The following is a 23,304-nucleotide window of genomic DNA, read 5'->3' as shown; positions in this document are numbered from 1 at the left end:
GCAGAAGCAAACAAGGAAGAAGAGGTGATGGTCAGAAAAGGAGATGTGCCCCCAGGACCATCAACAAGAGGCTTTCTATATACATGGTTTTGTGTTACACACAATCAGGGCTGGCAACAGAGGCCAAAAGGTGGGCTATGGACCCACCATGGCCTAGGATTGTCTCATGGGGGATGGGGTATCATGTAACATCTACTGGGCATGCAGGGGACGCCCTATCATGGCAACACCCTCATCCGCGGGCGGGTTGCAGCAGTGTGTCTACATCATCAGATTGGACCCTCAGAAAGCACAAGCCTCCACGGGACACATTCTTGTCACTCAAGAACTGGGCCGGCAGTTGGCACATGGAAAACATTCTTGGGCCTGGATTCTTAGACAAATAGCAGGAGAGTGGGATACCAGTCCTACACTAAAGCCTGTCTGGGAGGGAAATAGGTGTTCATGTGGGGAGACTCTGTAACTGTTACCAAGGAAACAGTAGATTTATACAATGTTACTTGTTGCAATTGCACAGTCAGTGATTGCCTGGATACTGAAACTGAAAGTCAGACTGTGCTTGTGGTCACTGGAGCTCATGTATCAATGCTTCCTGTCAAAAGTGAGAAATGTATCATACTAAGACTGACCATATGTTCAATCCCATAATAAAAAAGAAGGAAACTGACCTTTGTCTCGTTAGAAAAAAGAGAAGTATCAGTGGAAATAGGAGCAGAAGTAGAGTTATTGAAACTCCAGGCTCAATGACAATGCGAAGACAGATATACAAGGTTTGTGTCACCTTTTTGTTGTATAATCATACAGGAAGACTATGATTGGGACACTATCAAAAAGCATTTGAATAGTTTATTTCTCAATAAGACAATTGAAGGGGACATAGAAAGTTTATATAAACTAGCATCCGACATTGAAAAAGCTTCTCATGAAGATTTGAATCCAGATAAAACTGTTGAAAAAAATCATACATTGGTTTGATAATACCTCTTCATGATGGTTAAAATTCGAATCATGGACTGCCCTGTATTATGCTGTTACTGCTTTGTTGTTGCCCTGTAATATTAGGATGCTTTCATAGATCTTTCTCTACCATCCTTTCAGGGGTTGCAGCTCAAGAAAGGACTTTTTATCTCAAAGATAAATAGGGGGAAATGCTAAGTATGGGATTCTGCTGAGAGGGAGCACTGAGGACACCTCGACCTCTGGTGCACACTAAGTTTTCTGCCTCATTGCAGAAACGCCCTTAATGAGCAAGGAGCAATGACTTGTGATGATGTGAACAAGTTTTAAGCCTGAGGGTCACAGTCAGTGGCTGGCAGGGATGTTTTGACAGGTCCTCTGGCCTGTGAGCAGGTTGCTGGAATGGCTAGATTGTCTCTCCTTCCATTGGCAGATACCATGCATATGCAAAGTCCAGAGCTGCTTCTCTGAATGGTGATTGGGAATTGGCTACTTTGCAAAAATGTGTATCAACAAGGCTGTGCTGCATAATGAACTGGAGCTCTTTTCACAGTCTATGAGTCTCCCACCTCATTCATCTCACCTCTGATGCCAAAGGGCTCTTATAGTTTAACTCTCAATCAGGAAGCCCATAGCAGATAGGACCTTGAATCAGCAAGCTCTGAGTATTCCTTCCATGTCAGTAATTTGCTATTCAAGTTACAGGACCTCTTTTGCCACAGTTTCTTTACCTCTAAAATGGGCACAACAATAGCACACAAGTCCTAGGGTTTTCATGAGGATAAAATAATATTGATACAGTGCATGACACACAGTAGGTGTTGTATAAATGCTAGCTACATTATTTTATTTTGATCATTTCCTCCCCAATTACACACTATTTCTTAAAGCAGTATTATTTTAATTACTTAGTGATTTGGGGAAGCCCTAAATTTATCCAATTTATTTGCTCCATAATGGGTTTTTATATACTTACTGGTGTACTGTCTGCCCCAGCAGTCTGTGACCTCCAGGAGAGCAGGGGATGTCCTTTGCATCTTTTATGTTCCTGGTGCTTAGCCCAGAGCCTGGCTTTTCACAGGCACTTAAAAGTTTGCCAACTTGGAGAAGTGCTAAGAAATGGCTCATCTGGAACAACCCTTTACCCCTTTTGGGACTTTCAAGAGAATTGCATTGCCCCAAGTGCAAACAATGACTTCTTATAGGATCCCAGATGATCACTGGAAGGGAACTACAAGGCCAAGAAGTACACCCCCCTCATTTTATAAATGGGAAACTGAGACTCAGTGATTGGCTCAGGGGAATCTGAAAATGATATCCACTTAAAAGGTATCTAAATAAGAATCCAAGGCTGGTCTTTCTCCCCCAGACCTAGCATTTACTTAATGAGCTGAACACTCAGTTGAAATCTTTCATAAAAGCAACTTAATAAAACATTTTCTGCCTCAACAAATATGGCAAGAAACCTATTTCACCAGGTGCATAGAAGTTGTGTATTTAAGAATGATGTGCAAGTTTCCTCAACAAGATGTAGATATAGAATTTCTCATACCTTGCTGTGTCTGCAAACTGCAATCAGACCCAGGTTTGGTGAAGTCTCTGAGTTATTGGGCCAAACCCGAAGCTGAGGATCCAGCAAAAAGCAGCAATGAGTAGGATTCATCTTCAAGTTTGTCTTTGACTTCTCAAAGGATTCAGAGCTGGAAGAGACCCTAATTGTAATCTAAAGTCATTGAGACCCATGGACTTAAATTACTTTCAAAGACCATAGCTACAGAACCCAGAATTTCAACCCTTGTCCTCCGTGTCCCAATCTAGTAATGTTTCCATTCCAACAAACTTCAAGTAGGTGACCAGGTGGAAAACAAGAATCCAATACATCTCTAAAGACAATTCCTATCTCTAGTTATTTATTTTCCCTTCCTCATCTTCCCCATAGCATTACAGCTAGAGAAAGCTAAATATGGAAGGTATCGGCAATACCCCATGTTCTCCCAATGATCTCTACCAAATGCAGTTTTCTCCTTATTTTAATGCCATTACTTTGCCTCACATATATGGAAAGAAACAAGCAGATTTTTCTATGAATCCTGGTCCATATTAATTACATTCTTAAGGTTTCTGTCCAGCATGGCTTCTCTGATGTACAGTAAGTGATTCCTTATAGCTGAAAGTCTTTCCACACTGGTTACACTCATAAGGTTTCTCTCCAGTGTGGATTCTCTGATGTCCATAAAGACTTCTCTTATATCTAAAAGTCTTTCCACACTGGTTGCATTCATAAGGTTTCTCTCCAGTGTGGATTCTCTGATGTACAGTAAGATATCCCTTATCACTAAAAGTCTTTCCACATTGGTTACATTCATAAATTCTCTCTCCAGTGTGGATTCTTAGATGTATAGTAAGAGATTCCTTTTTTCTAAAAGACTTTCCACACTGGTTACATTCAAAAGGTTTCTCTCCTGTGTGGATTCTCTGATGTCTAGTAAGAGTTCCCGTTATTGTAAAACCCTTTCCACAATGGTTACACTCATAAGGTTTCTCTCCAGTGTGGATTCTCTGATGTACAGTAAGATATCCCTTATCACTAAAAGTCTTTCCACACTGGTTACATTCATAAGTTTTCTCCCCTGTGTGAATTCTCAGATGTATAGTAAGAGATTCTTTTTTTCTAAAAGACTTTCCACATTGGTTACATTCATATGGTTTCTCTCCCGTGTGGATTCTCTGATGTCTAGTAAGAGTTCCCGTTATTGTAAAAGCCTTTCCACACTGATTACATTCATAAGGTTTCTCTCCTGTGTGGATTCTTTGATGTACAGTAAGAACTCTCTTATCACTAAAAGCCTTTCCACACTGGTTACACTCATAAGGTTTCTCTCCACTGTGGAATCTCTGATGTAGAGTGAGTGATTGTTTATGTGTAAAACCCTTTCCACACTGGTTACATTCATAAGGTTTCTCCCCAGTATGGATTCTCTGATGTCCAGTAAGACTTGTCTTATACCTAAAAGTCTTTCCACACTGGTTACATTCATACGGTTTCTCCCCAGTGTGGATTCTCTGATGTATAGTAAGATATCCCTTATTGCTGAAACACTTTCCACACTGGTTACAATCATAAGGTTTTTCTCCAGTGTGTACTTTCTCATGTGTAGTACACATTTCTCTCCAAGTGAAGTCACAGGTGCTCCTGAATCTTTGCTTGTGAGTACTTTCCTTCACTTCAATTCTGATCTCACTTTCTGAAACAAAAAAAGAACAAATTTTTTTTTAAAAAAGAAAACAAGGAACAAGAAACAGGAAAACACACTACACACACATTTATATCCCTTTCCCTCCACCAACACAATAGAAACAGATTGAATTTGAGGGATTCAATCCCTCAAAAATCCCATTCACTCACATCCCAAGGATGATTTAATTTTTAATGACCTTCAACCATAAAAATATTGGATCCTCACAGTAAACCTGACAACACAGAATAACTTCATTCTCACTACTTGCACAACTCAGGCCACCAGCTCAGTGAGAATGAGGCTTGACCCAAAGCTCAGCAGCTTAGACTGGAATTCACACTCTGTGAATGGGCCAGCTCTGCCTACAGTATTTAACAAACTAGTTCCATTCTCATTTTTTCTCTTTTCCTTTCATTGTGTGCACTTTATTTTTATGTCTATTACATTACCAGAAATCACATTTGTCATACTCATAACACTTTCAAAAAAAATTTTCCATGAGGCTTATAGGATTTTGTTCTGATGCAACAATTCCTTTTAGAAGTTCACAAGCTTGAATTTGAAGAATTGAGACACTGATCTAAGAGATTCGATCCCAAAATGTGCCAGTGATGCATTAAATGGCAAATTGTCCCTTGGGCAGGAAGTATGTGCATATATCCACCTTAACAACTATCTTCTTCAGTGACTTCAAATGATCATGATCAGGAACACGCAGCTTTTGGATCCTTCCCTCAAACTCTGATAGCTTCTAAGTGCAACAGATTCTTTCAGATTCTCCACAATTGTTTCCAGAATTCTAGGAACATTGTGGATATTCATGAACAAAGGCCCTCAGGGCTGAAAAGACCCTAAATGGCTCTCTCACTGCACTAGAGCAGTTCTGTCATTACTGGGTAATCTAGTAATCACATCTCATTAAACCTGTAATTTCCAGATCAGGATATTATCTGGGGGAAGGATTCTGGGAAGATGGTAGAGTAGTTTGGAAAATTTCAAGTTCTCCTTATTTCCCCCACAAATAGAACTAATTTGTACTTCAGGGCAAGCATAGACTAGTGAAAAATCAAAAAGATCTGGGGCAGAATAGACATCCTCTTGATGGAATCTGAGGAGATCTGAAGATAGATCCCAGACTGAGGATGAACCAGTGTGAAGAGCGCTACCTCTGCAGAAACACCCAGTGGGGACCCCTCAGCTAGCTTGGGGTGACTGTAGTCTCAGCAGGAACCAGAGAAACTTTTGCCATCTGGACGTTTGTGGAGCAGGGGTCTGAGTCTGGGAAGACCAATGGAAGCTCCATGGATTAGGAATACCAGGCCCAGCTGTGCTGCTGAGACTTGTCCCAGGGCCAGAAGGAACCAGCACCAGGTGAAGTCAGAGGTTGTGGGACGGGGACTTTGCTGGCTGCAGGCACTTGCAAGAGAGGGGAACTTTTGGTTTGGGGTTCCTGCTCAGGCCAAAGGGAAGCTTGAGGCAGCATCCTCCCACTACATGATTAGAAATGCTTATAATAATGCCTCTTATTAAAAACAAAAAATCCTGCAAAGAAAGAGGTCTACCATTGAAACATTTAAAATCAAATTTAAAAAATAATCAGACAGAAAAAAACCTAAAAAATAATTAGAACTATCCAAGAAAAAACAAGATTATGAAAAAAAAGTTAACCTATTAGGAAAGGAGGTACAGAGTTTCAAAGATGAAAAGAATTCTTTAAATTAGAATTGGACAAGAAGAAGCCAGTGAAGGTATGAGACCAAGAAATAACAAAACAAATTATAAAGAATGAGAAAATAGAAAAGAATGTGAAACATCTTATAAGAAAAACGATCAATCAAAAAACGTGGAACACAGGGAAAAATATCATATCCAGCAAAATTATGTATAATTTTGAATGAGTAAAAATGGACATTAAATAAATTTGCAGATTTTTCAATACGTTCTATCAAACAAACCTGAACTTAATAGAAAATTTAACCCATAAGAGCAAATATCGAAGATCACTTTTAAGGAACTCAACATAGACAAACTGTTTAAACGAGGACAAGTTGTTTGGCTTTTTTTTTTTTTTTTAAACGTTTAAGATTCACATCAAGGAACACAAGGGAGAGAATTCTTGATGCGGGGAAGTGAAGTAATAGCAAGACAAGTTATGGAGCAGAATTTAATTAAAGAGTCAGCAGGGATAGGAAAGAGAAGTGTGTATATGGGGGGAGATGTTCGTGACTGTGTCTATGTATGGATATGTCTACAGAAACATCTTTCTTAACTATAGCTTGTTTGGGAGAGGGAGATGAAATGTGGTGGGGGGGAATAAAGTAAATAAGGTGCACAGCACAGAACAAAGAACAATTTACAAGGAAGTAAAGAAAAAATGACAGAGATGAATATAATCACTTCTACTCAGATACTTTCTTGATCTGGACATTTCGTTCAATATATGTTGATTCTCCCTGTTACTCTGCTGGGCATATGACAATATCCTATTTGTTTTCCATTCCTTTTTTGTATTTCTTTTTTCTTACTGTTTTTTCAAATAGAATTTTAAAAAAAACAACGTATTATCTGGGTCTGCATTCTTGCTGCAGTGCTGGCAGCCTACTGAAAACAAGGGTCACTAGGAATACACAGTAGAGACCATCATGAAATCATCATGTTTCTATAAAAACAGAAATGCTGAGGTTTTTTAATTCAAATTTATTTTCTGTTTATGATTTTCCTTCTTCTATCTGGCAGTTCCTGAAAGGAATTGGTCGGCAATGTGGGTTAATCCTTCCATAAAGCTTCAGTGAGAGTAGTTACTTTACCAGTGGTAGGAAAAAAAAAAAAAAAAAAGAAGATATTCCATCCTTTTAAAGTTTGGTTGTGAATAAAATATTAGTTAAAAAAAAAAAAAACAAGATAAAATAATCTTTAAAATTGACGTTTGAGTAAATTTTTATTTAATTCAATGCTTGTCACAAGCTAATAGAAATATATTCTTTTTAATAGTAATTATTAAATAATTTTAACTGGTTAGCATTTTTAAAAATGAGATTCCATCTCTCAAGGGGAGTTTGTTTATTTATCCTTCCACTATTCACCTCATACACTTCTGAAAGTTTTCATCATTATCTGTTTCAGAATCAGAATAGAGCTGATGGTACAAGGGAAGGAATGTAGGTAGGGCCTTGAAACAACAAGACCTGAGTATTTGTTCCACGTCAGTAACTTGCTAATCAAAGAGGAGCTGTTTGCTTCAGTTTCTTTATCTGTAAAACAGAAATAATAATCCCCAAGTCCTAGGATTCTCATGAGGATAAAATGAGACACTGATAATGCATGATGTATGGTAGGTACTATAGCTATGTGATTTTATTTTGACTATTTCCTCTCCAATTTTGCTCTCCTTCTTAAACCATCATTACCTTAATTACTTAGTGATTTGGGGAAGTACTAAATTGATCCAATTTATCTGGTCCACAAGGGTTTGACTATTTCCTCTCCAATTTTGCTCTCCTTCTTAAACCATCATTACCTTAATTACTTAGTGATTTGGGGAAGTACTAAATTGATCCAATTTATCTGGTCCACAAGGGTTTCTACATACAGCCTGGTGTACTGCCTGTCCAGCAGTGTGTGACCTCCAGGAAAGCAGGGGATGTCCCTTGCCTCTCTTTATGTTCTTGGGGCACAGCCCAGGCTCTGGCTGCACATACTTGCAGGAGAGGGGAGCTCTTGTTTTGGGGTTCCTGCTCAGAGGGGAGCTGACTTGGAGAAACTGGCTCATCTGGGACAACCTGATTCCCCTTTGGCACTTTCAGGAGAATTGCATTGTCCCATATTCTCAATAATGACTTTTTATAGAATCACAGATGATCACTGGAAGGGATCTACAAGGCTATTGAGTGCATTTTATAGAAGGAAAACCAAGAGTCAGTGACTGGTCCAGGAGTATCTGAAAAAGATTTCTGCCTAAAAAGCATCTGAAAAAGAATTCCAAGGTTGGTCTTTCTCCCCCTAGAAGCCTCTGTTAATTCTCAAATCCCTGCTGTCACCCCACTCACCTGGAGAGCGGCTCCTCAGGCTTTCTTGGTCCAGTACCCAGGGTACTTGTCTTTGCTTAAAATAAAAGATCACATCTTTTCTGGGAACTGGAAGCCCTGGGCATGGAAATCAGAGAGGGATGAAGAAGAGAAGCTTGAAATTTAGTTCTCTTTAGGTAATGGGGTCAGGATCCAGGGCTGCTCCACTCTGAGATTCACATCATTATTATATTAAAACATATGAGTCAACATATGAGTCTGTGGTCACCCACTTGTGCTTCTAATGCAAGAAAACCATAATAATGTTTGTCACATCATCCTGGAGAAATAGTAAAATGCTCTTCCCTACCTTCCCTCCTCCCCCTTTCCCACCTTTCCCCTAGCTTCCCTTATCCTATTAAGTTCCATTCTGGCAGAAACTTCTAAACCCATACCTAGATAAGAAGGGTTATTGGGCTGATGTAAAATTATACTATACATGTTTATTATTTCTTTATCTGTGCTTTTTCATTAATTTAGGTATTTAGAATAGTCAAAATAAATTTTTTGCTGGAAAATTTTTTCTTAAATAATATATTGTGGCTATAAAGAAAGCATATGGCACAGCTCCTGGCAAACAGTAGGTGAAGAGAAATGCTGATTCCCTTCCATTCCTTTTCCATCAGTGGTGCTAGAATTTGAGGGCAATAGGAAGGAAGATCAAGGACAAGTTTCCTATATCAGAAATTACGATGACCTTTGGGCTACAAAGTGATGCTTGCTAAAAAGAAGAGTATTTCCAATCCAAGCTCTGTGCCAAAGAACAAGTTGGCAGGAATAGCTGCAAGAGCAATGTTCAGAACTTTTGTAGACTAATCTGTGTCCAGGTAGAGCTAAGCAAAATACCCTGAGATTAGTCCCTTGTTTCAGAGGTCTCCACACTGATTTGATCTTTGACTTGAAGTTACCTAGAACTGGTAAGAGACAGTTTCAAGAGCAGCAAAGGACACCCTCAGTTTTTTACCATACAAAGGAGAGACATGTAGGAGACTCTGGTGCTTGGACACAGCAGACCAGCACTTTCTCCTTCCTGACTGATATACCCCCTCCCTCTCTAACCCTGCACCCCAGGAAATGAAGATACACCCTTTGACTGCAGATTCAGTTACCCAGGGAAAAGTCCTTACCCAGGGACAGCAGGTTCCGGGCATTCTCCACCATGACCTCCTTGTACAACTCCTTCTGAGGAGGGTCCAAGAGGCCCCATTCCTCCTGGGTGAAGTCCACAGCCACATCCCTGAATGTCACCAAGTCCTAAGGCACCAAAGTTATAAGATGTAGAGTTGAAAGTCACTTCAGAATTCAAGAATCCATCCAACCCTCTCCAATTTACAGGAGCAAACTCAAGCAGAGAAGGGATTGGCTCAAAAGCTCATGCCATTTCTGAGCATCAATCAGCTCCTGAAACCACAGTTATTAAGAGTCTTATTGAATTTTGAGAAAAGCATTTTATACAATCCATTGGAATAAAGCTGAAAAATGTCTTACTGAATGAATTTCCTTGTGGAATCAGGAAAAGTTTGAGTTTTATTTGTGAGGTAGATGTATCTGTGGAGAGCAAGAGAGTGATGGGAAGTTTCTTCCTCAGCAGAAATTACTTAAGTGATATATTCTAAAGAAAATTCTGTAAAGATTTTGTGAGAAGTTGGCAAATACAAGATACTTTTGGGGAAAAATATTGTTGCTTCCCTGAGGTCACTCTGGTTAGGGTGTTGTCATGGGCAAAACAGCTCAACCCTTTATTTGTAATTGCTTTCATTTGTCTAAAGCAAATATTCCTTAATTTTAATATGTGATTACAGACAAACAAGAGTAATAAAAATATTTGGCTTCCCACATTAATTAAAAAAATTCATGGGGAAAATATTGCCAGTTTCTTTATTAGAAATAAACGTTTTACAAAAATGGCTAAAAATGTACAAACTGGGGAGAACAAGAATCATGAAAATAAGTTAAGAAGTCAACAAACAGACCCTCTATAGGAGAAGGTGGCTAGAAATGGGAATACCCTGATACTTGGGAGGGGCCATCTCTATTTTCAACATGCTACAAATACATCATTTTGGATTCTTCTTTGAAGCATCTGATGCTTGGTCTGATGTGGACTTAGAGCTGACTCACTTCCCTTATCAAGAAGAACCTAACCTGCCATTATCAGATATAACCAAGTCCCAGGCTATCCTGATAGAGTGATTGGGGGAATGAAATTCTTTGTCAGCCTCCACTGCTGATCCCTCAAACCTTTGGGTATCTGTAAAGTCTCTGAGAGTCTGATGACCATGTTTTAGGTCTGGGACCCGATCTGCCAGGAACATTCCATCTGGCTCCCCTTTGATCCCTCCCTGTGAGCTCCCAAATTCTTGTCTGCTACTTCCTCCCCCCTAGAAACCTCCAATATGTATCTCACCCACCAAAGATGTCCCCATGATCAAGAGCTTTACTAAGTCCTTTTCAGGACAAAACCCACTATGGAGAAATCTCTCCCTCCCTCCTCATAATACCTTCAATTTACTGATGACTTTTCCTTGCTAGAGCTAACTCTGATTAGTTTTCTAAATTCCTTTATGTTTTGAGGCTGCCAGTCATTGGAATAATGTGAAACATTTCTTTAATGGAGAACATATTGCAAACCCATTTCCTTCACAAGGCTCCCACAGCTCTCCTTTACAAAGATGAGGGGGGCTAATACACTCCCAACCTTCTCTTAAGGAGAAAGCCAAGCCAACTCCCTCATTATTCCCCTGTCTTTATTTCTTTGGGACTTTTCTAACTGGGCCTCCACATCCCTGAATCCCCACCCAGACCTCTTTGCATTGTTCTTGGACCTCAGGATTTCTTTTGATCATTGCCAAATGAGGGAATATGAAACTGAGATTCTGCCATGCCATTTCTTCCCACTGAAACAAAAAAGAGGACAGGGAATAAAAATATTCAAAAGTGAAGGACAGCCCAGAGGAAATTAAGTAAACAATAATTAATATTAAATAAAAAGCTGCTCTTCTTTAAGGAAGTATACTGAATGGAAAGAGAGCTTGGACATAGACAAGCTAAGGATGGTAGATCTCAAAGAAGGACACAAGTGGTAAAAAAAATGGACACCCTCATGAAGGAAATGGTCCAAGAAAACTGGTCACTTCGGAAGAGAGAAAATAGAATTTCAATGGAAAAATTGTGCACGTCATCCACAGAAAAATCAAACTCAACCTGGAAAGCAAAAATCAAACCCATGGCAAACTGCCAGCCTGGTAGTAGTCACCTTTAACAATTCAATTCAGAAGCACAAAGTTCTACCAGCCTTGAGGAGAAAGACTAGCCATAAGCCTTGAAGAGAAAGACCTGCTCATACCCTGAACTGATTGACTCTGGAATAATGTCAGACCAATGCAAACCAAGGAGATAAGGGCAAGGGCTTAGAACAATGGGTTCCAGAGAGCACAGGAGCGAGATGGGGCCCAGGGTGACCTAGCCTGCAGAGGGGAGCTTAACAATAAGGAAGAAAAAGGGGGCATTCTGTGGTGAACAGAAGCCTGAATTCAGTAAGAAGACAAAAAGATGGTCAGATAAGGAGGGGAAAGCCAGGAGGAGAGCCAGGTCCTACAAACAAAAGAGAAGAGAAGGACCCTGGAGGGAGAGAGAGTCACCAGGAATGTGAAAGGCTGGAGAACAATTAAGAAAATCAGGGATTGGGGAGGAAGATCCATAGACTTGAAAGATAAGACCACCTGAGTGGTCAGGGAAGAAGCTGGTGAGACTTTGAGGGATTGGTGGATATTCTCACCCTGAGGTTTGCATGTTTAGTGTCTGAAAAGAATACTTTGTCTCTTTGGGTTAGGGGAACGAGCATTGGGAGGAGCAGGAGAACATGAAGACAGGGTTAAAATTCTAGGAGAATGCTGAAGAAATGAAAAGGAGAAAAGAAAGGGTAAATATTAGGGGCAATGTTCTACATTGGAGCAGTGTTGTCTATAACCCTGCAGTGACACACAGTATTCTGAAAGGAAGACACCATGGAGAGGAGGAATCTGTGGGACTGGCCTAGAAGCAATGGCAGGAATGACCTACAGCACAGAGTTCAGAAGGATCACCTTGGGGGCTTTCATTGTCAGAAAATACATGGGAAAAGACAGAGAACGAGGAAGAGCGGAGCTGTGAATCAGAGAATGAGAATCTAGGCAAAACAGAAAGTGAAGTGGGACAGTGAGGAGGAAAGAAATCCTCATTGAAAGGGAAGAAAATGGACAGGAGTAGCTAAAGGGCAAGAGAAGAAGGGTAATCTACAAGAAAAGCAAAAACAAAAGGGTGATAAAGAAATGTAGAATGGGATGAGGCAGAAGAGATCTGAAGTAATGTCTAAAGAAACTAGAGGTAAAAGGACTACTTATGGCATCTTCAAATTGGGACAATTACATATGAAACATCGATAAAAATTAACCACTGAGATAAAAATAATGCACATAGAGATACTGCAAATAAATAAATATTGCAGAAATAATTACTGCATTCATTCATTTACTGATAACATAAGAATGCAAAGATTTGCATCCTACAGGGAGATTTACTAGTGACATATTAAATAATGACTGAATCAGAGAAAAGATCTCAGCAATAATTTTGCAAAAAAGAAAATGATGAAACAATATCACAGATTCATGAGATTCAGCTAACGTAGTCCTCAGAACTTAGAAAAAGAATAAATTGAATCTGTATTCCAAAAAAATTAGAAAATTAAATGAATATACCTCGAATAATTTTAAATGAAAAGATATTAAAATGGGAAGGGAAATAGATGAATAGGAAATAACAAAAAATTTAAATGATAAATGGCTTCTTTGAAAAGATTAATAAAGTTGAGAACTCTAAATTCAAGAACAGACAATCATAAATCCAATCACTAAAATAGCATAAGGCAGAAGTAAAATGAGAAAAAAGGTAGAAGAAATAAAAGGGATAATTAGCATGTTATGCAGCTTTATGCTAAAGAAAACTGAAAAAAAAAAGAATGCCAAGAGGAACTACCAACAATATGATATATTGAAGTCATCAGAAGATAAGAAAATTAACTAAGAATAGTTAATATCCATAGTTTACCACTAATTTCTCCAAATAAGTAAGTATCCTACCAGAATTCTTTCATTAGTCTAACAAAGACTCAGTAGCAAAAGCAGGGAAAATACAAATGCAGAAAGTGAAATTGCAAGCCAATGCATAAACATTGTATCTCTCCACCCTTCCCAAATTTAAACAAAATCCTATCCAAACAACCACCCTGAATTCCAAGGAATCATTCATTATGCTCAAGTGGAATTTGTACCAAGGATGTAAGAATAGTTCAACACTAGGAAAACAATGAACATAATCCATTATATTATAAACCAAAACATTTAAAACCATACAGTCATTTCAACAGATGAAGGGAGTGCTTTGGACCACTTCTGAGGTAAAAACGTAATTAGAAGTACAGGCCTAGTGGGACCATTTTCAAGGTCATAATATCTATCAAAAACTTAAAAGCATTGCATGAAATGGGGTTGTGTTAGAAACATTTCCAATAAATGCAGGGGTAAAGCAAGAATGTTTACTTTCCCTACTCTTCTGACAATGCTAGCAATAGCAACAAAACAAGAGAAAGGAAAGAAAGGAATAAACATGGGTAAAGAAGAGCTCAAACTAGCCCCGTTGTTGATGACAGGATGCTTCACTTGGAAATACACAGGTAATCAGCAGAGACATCAAGTAGGATAGTTAAGATTTAACAGTTTATGCAAAGTTGCAGGTTACACACAGAATCCTCCCAAGATTATTTCTAGGAAATAGAAACAAAGTCCAGGAAGCAATAATTGAGAGAAAAATCCCACTCCAAATAAGTAAAATGTGGATTCAATATCTAGGAATTAAAAGAGTTGTACAAATTCAGTTGCAATGCCATCCTTAAAGTAATGCATGACAACTTAAAAGCTAAAGGAATATCCAGTGCTTGGGCTAGGCTGCATCAGGATATAAAAATGGCAAGACTGCCCCAAATAATCCACACCTTTAATGCTATGCTAATGTCATTGAAGTCTTGCTCAAAGGGGGATCTTGGGGAAGCAATGCAGTGAAATCCTGCCCACAGACTCCTAAGAGATCTGGACAATGCAATTGATGGATTGTATCTTGATGGGGGAAATTCAGAAAAATCAGAATCCTTTGTCCAGTTTGGCTCTGGGGGGAAGAGAGGGCTATAGGTCCTGGGGAAAAGTCTACTAAGGAAGATACCTTACAAGGAGCATCCCTGCAATCAGATCTCGTTTGACAGGATTAAAGGAGTCACATTGGGCAAATGCAACAGGATGGTTTGTCACCAGGTCACATAACCAGGACCAAGGGAATCTGTGTGAATCAGAGGAAGTCCTGGGTGGGGAGACTCTGGGGAAGGAAGCCAGGAAGTTCAGAAGCCTGCAGAAGCTGGGCCATGTCTCAGGCCGGAGATGCAAATCAGGTCTGGCTTCCAATATCCAGCCCAGACAGTAATGGAGTAACTAGGGAGGGAATTAGGTGGCCAGGAGGCCAGAGTCCAGCAGTAATCTACTTTTGCAGAGACTCACACTCAGGTCAGAAACTCACAGAGCTCCCAGCAGGAGGCCCAGGATCAGACCACTTTCAGCACAGGCCCCTTTCCTGCCCCTGAGATGCTGGAGTGAAACAAACCATACACCAAGGAAAGCAGCAACAGGACCAGCCCAGACCTTCCCTCTAGGATGGCTACAGAGCCCAGCTCTGTCTTTGGGTGTGAACTCCGGAATTCTGCTGGACAGACAAGCAAAACAGGCCCTCCCTAAAATAAGCAATATCCTCATCTGAGACACTCAGGACAGCCAGGCCGAAGAGTGTCTCCTGTCTCCAAGCACTGCCTCAGCTGGGGGACTTTGGGCACAAACCCAAGCAGCATTCTGGGAAAACGAAGAGCAAGAGTTAGACAAGCTAATGAATGAGATCCTCAAGGGGAAATTAAATGGAGAAGAAATAAGGGCAGTGACAAAAAGAATCAAAAATCATAAAACCTTGCCCACACAACCAACTCTCTGAACATTTGTACAGACTAAATTGGAAGCCACAAGGCAATGGCAAATACTAAAGCCGATGCAGGAGACTTAAAAACTGGGAGCGAATGTAAAACATCAACAAGTCATGCAGAAAAGAGAGCAAGGCAAAAGTTGTAATACAGGCATCATCAGACTATCAGAATACCAACAAACAGCAGCCTAAATGTAAGACTTCAAGAAACATTTAAGGAGAAATAAAGAAACTACAGATCACTCTGATGAGACGGGCCCTGAGTTGTTCCCCACAAATGTGCTTTCTGGGGCTCTAATCACAACCTTGCACAGTGAAAAGAACATCTCTTTCCCAGATAAATGCAGCTATCTTATATTAAAGGAGGGAAAACGACTCACATGTACAAAAACATTTCTTGGAGTCCTTTTTGTAGTAGCAAGAAACTGGGAACTGAGGGGGATTCCCATGAATTGGAGAATGACTGAATAAGTTAAGTTATGGTATGTCAGTGTTATGGAATATCATTGTTCTGTAAGAAACGACCAACAGGATGATTTCAGAAAGGCCTGGAGAGACTTACATGAACTGATGCTGAGTGAAATGAGCAGAACCAGGAGATCATTGTACACAGCAACAACAAGATCATACGATGATCAATTCTGAGGGATTTGGCTTTTTTCAACAACGGGATGATCCAGGCCAGTTCCAACGATCTTGTGATGGAGAGAGCGATTTGCATCCAGAAACAGGATCACAACATAGCACTTTCACTCTATTTGTTGTTGTTTGCTTCCATTTCATTTTCTTTCTCATTTTTTCCTTTTATGATCTGACTTTTCTTGTGCAGCAAGATAATTATATAAATACGTATGGTTATATTGGATTTAAGATATATTTTTACTATGTTTAACATATATTGGATTCCAATATAAGTATTCCAATATACTTGCCATCTAGAGAAGAAGTGGGGGAGAGAGGGTGGTAAACTGAAACAGAAGGTTTTCCAAGGGTCAACAGTGAAAAATTATCCTTGCTTATATTTTGAAAATAAAAAGCTTCAAAGAAAAAAAGGAAAAAAAAGACCTTCCAAACATTCTTAATGAATAAACCATAAAAGGACAAAATGTTAGAAATTCAAAAACAAGTGAAGAAAAAAAAAATTCGGCATGAACTCATCTCAGGGAATCAAAAGAATACACTCATTTCATTTAATCATAGAGAGATGACAAACATCCCCTCTGATCCCTACTGGGGCTCACAGAGGGAATCAAAATAAACCTGGAAGTGGTTCTGTTATGTCTTGAAGATCTTCAGGAGAGAAAGAGAACAAGAGCAATACTCTAAGGTGGATGGAGAGAAAGGAATAGGTGGGGACATCTGATATCTGAACCTCAGTCATCCGGTCCAAGGAAGGAGGAATACACACAACGCAGAGATGAATGGAGAAATACAAGCAAAACAAATTCAAAGGTTGTACAAGAATACAGTTTTCTTCAGGTACAAGAAGAAGCGGAGGGATTTTCTGTTCATGGGGAATTGAGTCAATAAATCAGTTCCATAAATGTAATTTAAGACTCTTGTATTGAACTCAGATGAGCATCAAGCCTGACCAAGATTCCTGAGGAACAGTAATAATGAAACCTGCTGTCTACAACTTACAGGTGGAAGACTGGTACAGACCGAGAAACACTTTTTAGGACATAATTTCTTCCTTTCTCGCTGCTGTTCTCATGGTCTCTGCCAGTGCCTCTGCCTCATGGCCTCTACCCCATGCAGGGGGTAACCCCAATAACACCACCAGGAAACCGGATTCAACAGTAACAGGGGCCTATTCTGTTACCCCTGCTCCCCCCAGATTAATGGTACAATGTGGGGAAGGGATTTGGTTTTATTTGTGTTCTCAGTGGGCAGAGAGTGAGGGGGTGAAAAATTGAGAATGTTGATAAAAATGTGCGTGTGAGTGAGTGTGTGAATGAGTGTGTGTATGTGAATGTGTGTGTGTGTGAATGTGAGGGAATGTGTGTGTGTGTGATTGTGTGTCTGTGAATGTGTGAGTGAGTGTGTGTGTATAGATAGATAGATACATACATACATAGCAACTCTGATCAATCAGTTCCTAAGAACTCATGATGACATGTTATCTATCCTCTGAGATGTAATATTCTTTAGATATAACCAATGAGAAATATTTACCTTGATACATGAATATGCACTTAAATGCCCGAGTACATATACATATGCATGTATAAGTACACATATGTAATTACATGTATGTGTGCACATATAGTACCTCTAGTGAATGCAATGATCAATCACTTCCTGAGGACTCATGGTAACATGTTTTCTACATCTTGATAGAGAGATGATCCTCAGAGTACAGACTGAAATTTCCTTAGAAATTTTGTTCAGCTTGACTACATATACCCTTGTGAAAGGTGGTTAATTTTTTTCTTTCTCAATGAGAGGGAATAACAGAAAGGGGGAGAGAGAAGGCTAATTTTTGTTGTAAAAAAGCAAATTACAATTAAAAAATCGAGATACATCAATATGCTCATCTACCCCCTCAACTTAATTTCCAGGTCTTCCTGGATACATAAATAAAAATATAATGGGGAAAATGAAACCTGGCTTGCAAATTTTGTGGTGAGGTTCCCAAGAAATATTGGTAAGGTGCTTAACTCAAGTGTCTGTGCTCAGTAGATACTTTATAACAAATGTTGTTTTTCTTCCTTTGCCCAGGCTTGAAGTTGAAGACGCCCCTGATGGTTGTCAAAGGTGGTACCTCCCTGCAGAGCTTATCAGCCAGCCTCTCCTGGAGTTCTGTCCTTCCCTGCTACATGTTAGGTCAGTTCTGTTTATTTATAACATGACAAAGTTGTCCCAGGAACAGACACACAGAGTGGGCAAAGGCTCCATGTGCCTCCCTTCAAACAGGATTCTGAGGGCTCTGGACAAAGCAGGGAGGCTGCCCGGAGGCCTCAGGATCCACCCCTGGGAAAGCAGGTCCTGCAGATATGACCGATTTCTCAAGACGGACCGTTGCCACCCCCTGCTCTGCTGACCAGTGCGCTCCCCCCGGAAAGCAAGGGGAGCCTTGTGCACTCAGGCTAAAGAACTGCAGCGTCCTGACTGGACGCCGCTCTGTGCTGTGCTCAGGTAAGCCTCCTTTTACTGGGGGGAGGGCCTAGCAGAGTCTGACTGTTGCTGAACATGCAAACTAAGCATTGCCAGGGGTCAGTCCCATCCATGAAACTCTTCCAGGTCAAACCAGGACCTGCTGAAGGTGACAGCAGGGTCACAGACGCCAAGGAATTGCCCCAAGTCCCATGGCTCCTAACGCGGCTCTTTTCACCCTTCCTTTCTCGCTGCTGTTCTCATGGTCTCTGCCAGTGCCTGGGGCTCTGCTCGGGGTAACCCCAATGACACCACCAGGAGATCGGGTTCCACAGTAACAGGGCCCATCGTGCTGGAGCTGGGAACCCCAGGGGCAAGGAGGAGAATCCCAGGAGCTGCTTTGAAACAGCAGAGATCAGACCCTGGGCCAGGAGAGGTCTTAGAGACATCAGGGCCTAGATCATGCCCAGGAGTTTGTGCCCTGGGGACAAAGGACTGATGCAAAGGGCAAGAACTGGGGAAGCCATCAGAGCTCTGCTCCAGGTCTGGGCTGACAAGGGTGAAAGGTGAAGGTTGAAGGGTTTAGGGCTTTCCTGGACCTCCAGTTGTTATGAAGGGAGAGCCTGGCTACCAGAAAGGGAGGGGTGTGTGTGTGTGAGTGTGAGGGAGTGTGTGAGTGTGTGTGTGAGTGTGAGTGCGTGTGCTGGCCACGCTAGGCAGGCATACAGAGAGCACAGACACGACCTCTGGGGAACAAAGCGAGGAGGTCCAGTCCCCTGGAAGGGGAGGGAGCTTAAAACCCAGAGAGGTCACACTCCTGGCTGGGTGGGTCTCACAGGGCTCAGTGAATCAGGGAAACACAGAGCAGCAGCAGCAGCAGCAGCAGGAGGAGGAGGAAAAAGGGGAGGAGGAGGAAGGGGAGAAAGGAGAGGAGGGGGAGGACAGTGTTGTTCCTACTGTGCTCAAGCTGATGCCCACTTGGGCAAAGGCACAGCCCCCCGGGTCAGGCAGGGCCAGCTTCACGCCCCCCTCCCCGGCCCCAGACACCTGGGAGGGCTGACGGGGCCCAGTTTGGAGGACGGCACTCACCTGTGCGGGTCCCGGGCTCCCAGGGCCCATCCCTCCGGCTCCGGGCTCCCTGTGCACACAGAAAAGGAACCCAGGTGACTCCGGGTGTCAAGTTCCTCCCGCTGGGCCCCGTCCCTCTCCCCCTCACAGCCCCGCTGCCTCAGCCTTTACGGCCCCACAGAGGGAGCAGCCACCACGGCCTGAGTAAGGGAGGTCACAGCCCGCCAGGGAGCTTTGGGTTCTTTGCCCCGTGAGACCCCCAGGGAGAGCCTGTACTAAACCCAGGCCGGGAGAGAAGCCGGGCCGGGGGAGGCCGGGGAGGGGCTCAGAGGCAGAGCAAGCCAGGTCCGGGCCCCCGGGGGGGAGCAGCCGGGCCGGGGCGGCAGGAAGCCGGTGCCCCAGGGGTGCGCCTGCGCGCTGGGGAGGCTGCGGGGCCGCGCGGGGAGCCTGGGCTGGGAGCCCCGAAGCCGCGAGCTCGGACCTGGGACCCAGAGCCGCGGCTGAGCCGGCGCCGGAAGGAGCCTCGGTCACTGCTCCCAGGGGGCGCCGGGGCGGGAGCGCGGGACGCTTAAAGGTGCCGCCTCTGAGGCCAGGGACGGGCACCGGAGCCGGGCCTGAGCAGAGGCTGACAGCAGGGCTCCCGGACGCCGAGGGACCGAGTCTCTCAGCGGGGAGGGAAATCCGGGCGGGGGGAGCCCCGGGGTAGGGGAGCGCCCCCAGCAGCGGGGCTCAAGGGGCAGCTCCCGCTATGCGCGGGGGACCCTCTCCCAGCTCCGGGGAGGGGGAGACTCGGCGGCCGAGCCGCGGCAGGGGCGGGGGGCGCCGGCTCCGACCTACCCGGGGAACGCGCGCGCGGCTCAGGGTTCCGCAGACAAAGCGACCGGAGCCCCCGGGACAGCAGGACCAGCCAGGGGCAGGGGGCAGAGCGCAGCTCCGAGACTTCCGGCGTCCCACCGCCCCCCCGGGGCGGGACTTCCTGGTGCTCAGAGCGGGCCCTGACAGTCCCACAGGCGGAGGGAGCCTTCTCTCCCAGGCCGGGCCGGGACTGCAGGCCCCGCCCCCGGCCCCGCAGACCCCGCCCCCGGCCCCGTGACTTCTTCCGCTCCCACGTCTGCCCAGCCCCCCCCACTTCCGCCCAGGCCCCCTTCCCCTGAAGTTCTTCCTGCGCTCTCCCTCCCCTGGCTCAGGGGGGCACAGGCGCCTCCTGCGCTTTTGGGCTGTTTCACGTAGCCAGCTCTGACGTCCTGTTTTCCTGCTTGATCTTCTGATCTTCCTCGTCAGTACATGGTTTTGGCCCCGTGCTTTGGGGTGGGTGGGTGTGTTTTCTCATTCTTTTTCCTGACTCCTAAGTTCATGTTAAACTGGGGTCTGGCTCCTGGCCTGGCGGGGCCTCGGGCTCTCAGTCCCGCTTTGCTGGGGCGCAGCCTGCCCCCTCCTGGCCTGGCGGGGCCTCGGGCTCTCAGTCCCGCTTTGCTGGGGCCCAGACTGCCCCCTCCTGGCCTGGCGGGGCCTCGGGCTCTCAGTCCCGCTTTGCTGGGGCGCAGCCTGCCCCCTCCTGGCCTGGCTGGGCCACTGGCTCTCAGTCCTGCTTTGCTGGGGCCCAGCCTGCCCCCTCCTGGCCTGGGGGAGATCTGGGCCGGAATGGACACCCCTTGACCTCAGGGAGACAGGTGTTTCTGAAAGATGGGAACCATGGTTCACCTTGTGCTTTGGTTGGTTCCTCTGCCCCAGAATTCACTGCGAGTATTATTTTGTGCTGGGAGGGGAGTCAGGCAGAAAACCTGCCACGCTCCCCACGCCGGACTTTGCTCTGGGAGGGAGCACAGGTCCTGGAGCCACCTTGGGAGGGAGGACAGCGGAGGAGGAGGAGGGAGTCTGGCCGAGGAGGAGGAGGGAATCTGGCCCTCAGTGACCGAGGCTCGGGATAAGTGGGAGGACAGAGCAGGAGGGGGTGGGAACCAGCGCCGGCAGCAGCCCCAGGGGGCACTGAGGGGGGCAGCGCGTCCCTGCGCGGGGGGCCCCCAGCCCAGGCCGGCAGCTGGGGGAGAAGGCGGCTCAGACTCCGGGACCGGAAGGAGGTCAGGGGCAGGTGATGAAGACTAGGGGCAGGGGCGGGAACCGAGGGGAGCGGTCTGGCTCCCGGCAGCCCTTGGGACTGGGGGCGAGGGCCCGGAGATGTGGGGGAGCCCTTGGGGCGGTACAGAGGGTCTCGGGAAAGGAGTTTCCGGACCGAAAACCTGGATGCATAAAAGGGCTTATTATGGGCGCGGAACGTTAGAATCCTGGCAGAGGCGTGAAGCCCAGTTAGGGCGCTGGGGGAGGGAAGAGAGGGCGGCGCAGAGAGAGCGTCCCGGAGGCAGAGGCCCCGCATCCCGAGCCTGGCACAGCTGGCAGGGCCGCAGCCTCTGCGAGGAGAGGACGCCAGTGTGGCTCTTTTACGTGGGTGTCTCAGGCTGGCTCAGACCCAGTGGGCGCTGGGAGGGCCCCCATGGCCTGCTGGAATTCCAAGGGACGCTTTTGGCGCAGGATTTGTGGTGGAATCCGAGGCTCCCGGAAAGACAACCTGTCTGGGAAGGATTGTTTCCATTCTATCCCTCTGGATAAGGAGGATATGGAAAGATTTGCCTTTTCCATGCCCAGTGTTAACTTAGCTGAGCCTTATAAAAGATATGAATGGACAATTTTGCCACAGGGAATGAAAAATAGCCCTACCTTGTGCCAAATGTATGTTGCTGCTGTCTTACTCCAGTGAGAAAAGTGTTTCCAAAGGTAATATTGTTGCATTACATGGATGACATTTTGGGTGTGCAACCTGAGGGATAAATGTTAGAAGCATATCTACAAAAGACCATAGAAACACTAAGAAACTACAAACTTCATATTGCTTACAGAAAAATTCAAAGGCATGCTCCTTTTCAATATTGAGGATATGAAAGATACCCTAAGGCACTTACAGTACAAAACTGTCTTTAAGAACAGAGAAGTTAAATACTTTGAATGATTTCCAAAATTGATAGGAGATATCCAATGGATGGGTCCAGTGCTAGGCTTAGCTACCAATCAATTGCAACCCCTATATGACATTTTAAGGGGACACACCTTTAAATTCACCACGCCAGCTTACAAAAGAAGCTCAAGAGGCTTTGAGAGAAGTTGAACTGGCTTTATCCAATGTGGTTGAAAGAGTCACCAAAACCCTGAGAAATTTCAGTTTTACCACACAAGAGGCACCACAGCAGTCCTTCATCAAGGAGACAGTGTGATAGAGTGGGTGAACCTCCTGGCACAACCAGAACAAAGCCTTACACCCTACCCAGAGCTTGTGGCTAGAATTTTATTAAAGGCCACTAAGCGAACAGTACAATTATCTGGGACAAGACCTGATAGGATATATACCTTTATACTAACGACAAATTAATGTATGCTGCAAGACTATCCCACAGTGGCAAATTTTATTGGCCACAGATATAAATTTTGCACACGCTGCCTCCATTAAAGATAACCAGACTATTACATAATTGGCAATGGATTTTTGAGATTTCCAAAGTTCCTCTTAAAGGACCTACTATCTTTACAGACACATCTAAACAAAATATTTGTGCTGTATATCTTGTGATTTAACAATAAAAAGCAGTCATAACTCCTTTTCAGTCCACTCAGCAGAACGAATTATATGCAATCATGCTAGCTCTCACTTATTTATTACCTAGGTGATATAAATATAATATCTGATTCAGCCTACTCAGTAGGTGTCGATAAAGAATTACCACAGCCCAAATAAAATTGCAGCTTCTAATATATATCATTTCTTTAAGGAACTTCAAGAG

At 43.8% G+C, this 23,304-nt stretch overlaps 1 protein-coding gene across 3 annotated transcripts; it reads right to left on the bottom strand.

Moving 5' to 3' along the window:
• Positions 1-2,974: 2,974 nt before the first annotated feature.
• Positions 2,975-20,935, bottom strand: LOC100924801 (zinc finger protein 568). 3 transcript variants are annotated; one of them, XM_031957107.1, is made up of 5 exons: positions 19,959-20,929; positions 19,499-19,547; positions 9,388-9,514; positions 8,243-8,338; positions 2,975-4,202 (listed from the first exon to the last, which is right to left on the bottom strand). In XM_031957107.1, the coding sequence occupies exons 2-5, from the start codon at positions 19,526-19,528 to the stop codon at positions 3,070-3,072; spliced, it is 1,386 nt and encodes a 461-aa protein (XP_031812967.1). In that variant the 5' UTR covers positions 19,529-19,547; positions 19,959-20,929; the 3' UTR covers positions 2,975-3,069. The 3 variants fall into 3 exon arrangements, with proteins under 3 accessions (XP_031812967.1, XP_031812966.1, XP_031812968.1); XM_031957106.1 differs by having other exon boundaries at positions 20,315-20,929; XM_031957108.1 differs by lacking the exon at positions 2,975-4,202 and adding an exon at positions 7,194-7,447 and having other exon boundaries at positions 19,499-20,935.
• Positions 20,936-23,304: the final 2,369 nt, after the last annotated feature.

This window comes from Sarcophilus harrisii, chromosome 2 (assembly GCF_902635505.1).
Source record: "Sarcophilus harrisii chromosome 2, mSarHar1.11, whole genome shotgun sequence".
NCBI lineage: Eukaryota > Metazoa > Chordata > Mammalia > Dasyuromorphia > Dasyuridae > Sarcophilus > Sarcophilus harrisii.
This window is presented reverse-complemented; position numbering and strand designations above follow the sequence as displayed.

What these genes read in the sequence shown, in the direction of transcription:
- LOC100924801 (XM_031957107.1), bottom strand. Translation starts at nt 19,528, where the DNA reads ATGGGCCCTGGGAGCCCGGGACCCGCACAG. An exon ending in CCGGAACCTGCTGTCCCTGG is followed by an intron (nt 8,339 to 9,387) that starts GTAAGGACTTTT and finishes TTCCATGCCCAG; the next exon opens with GGCTTCCAGTTCCCAGAAAA. An exon ending in CCTGAGGAGCCGCTCTCCAG is followed by an intron (nt 4,203 to 8,242) that starts GTGAGTGGGGTG and finishes TTTTTGTTTCAG; the next exon opens with AAAGTGAGATCAGAATTGAA.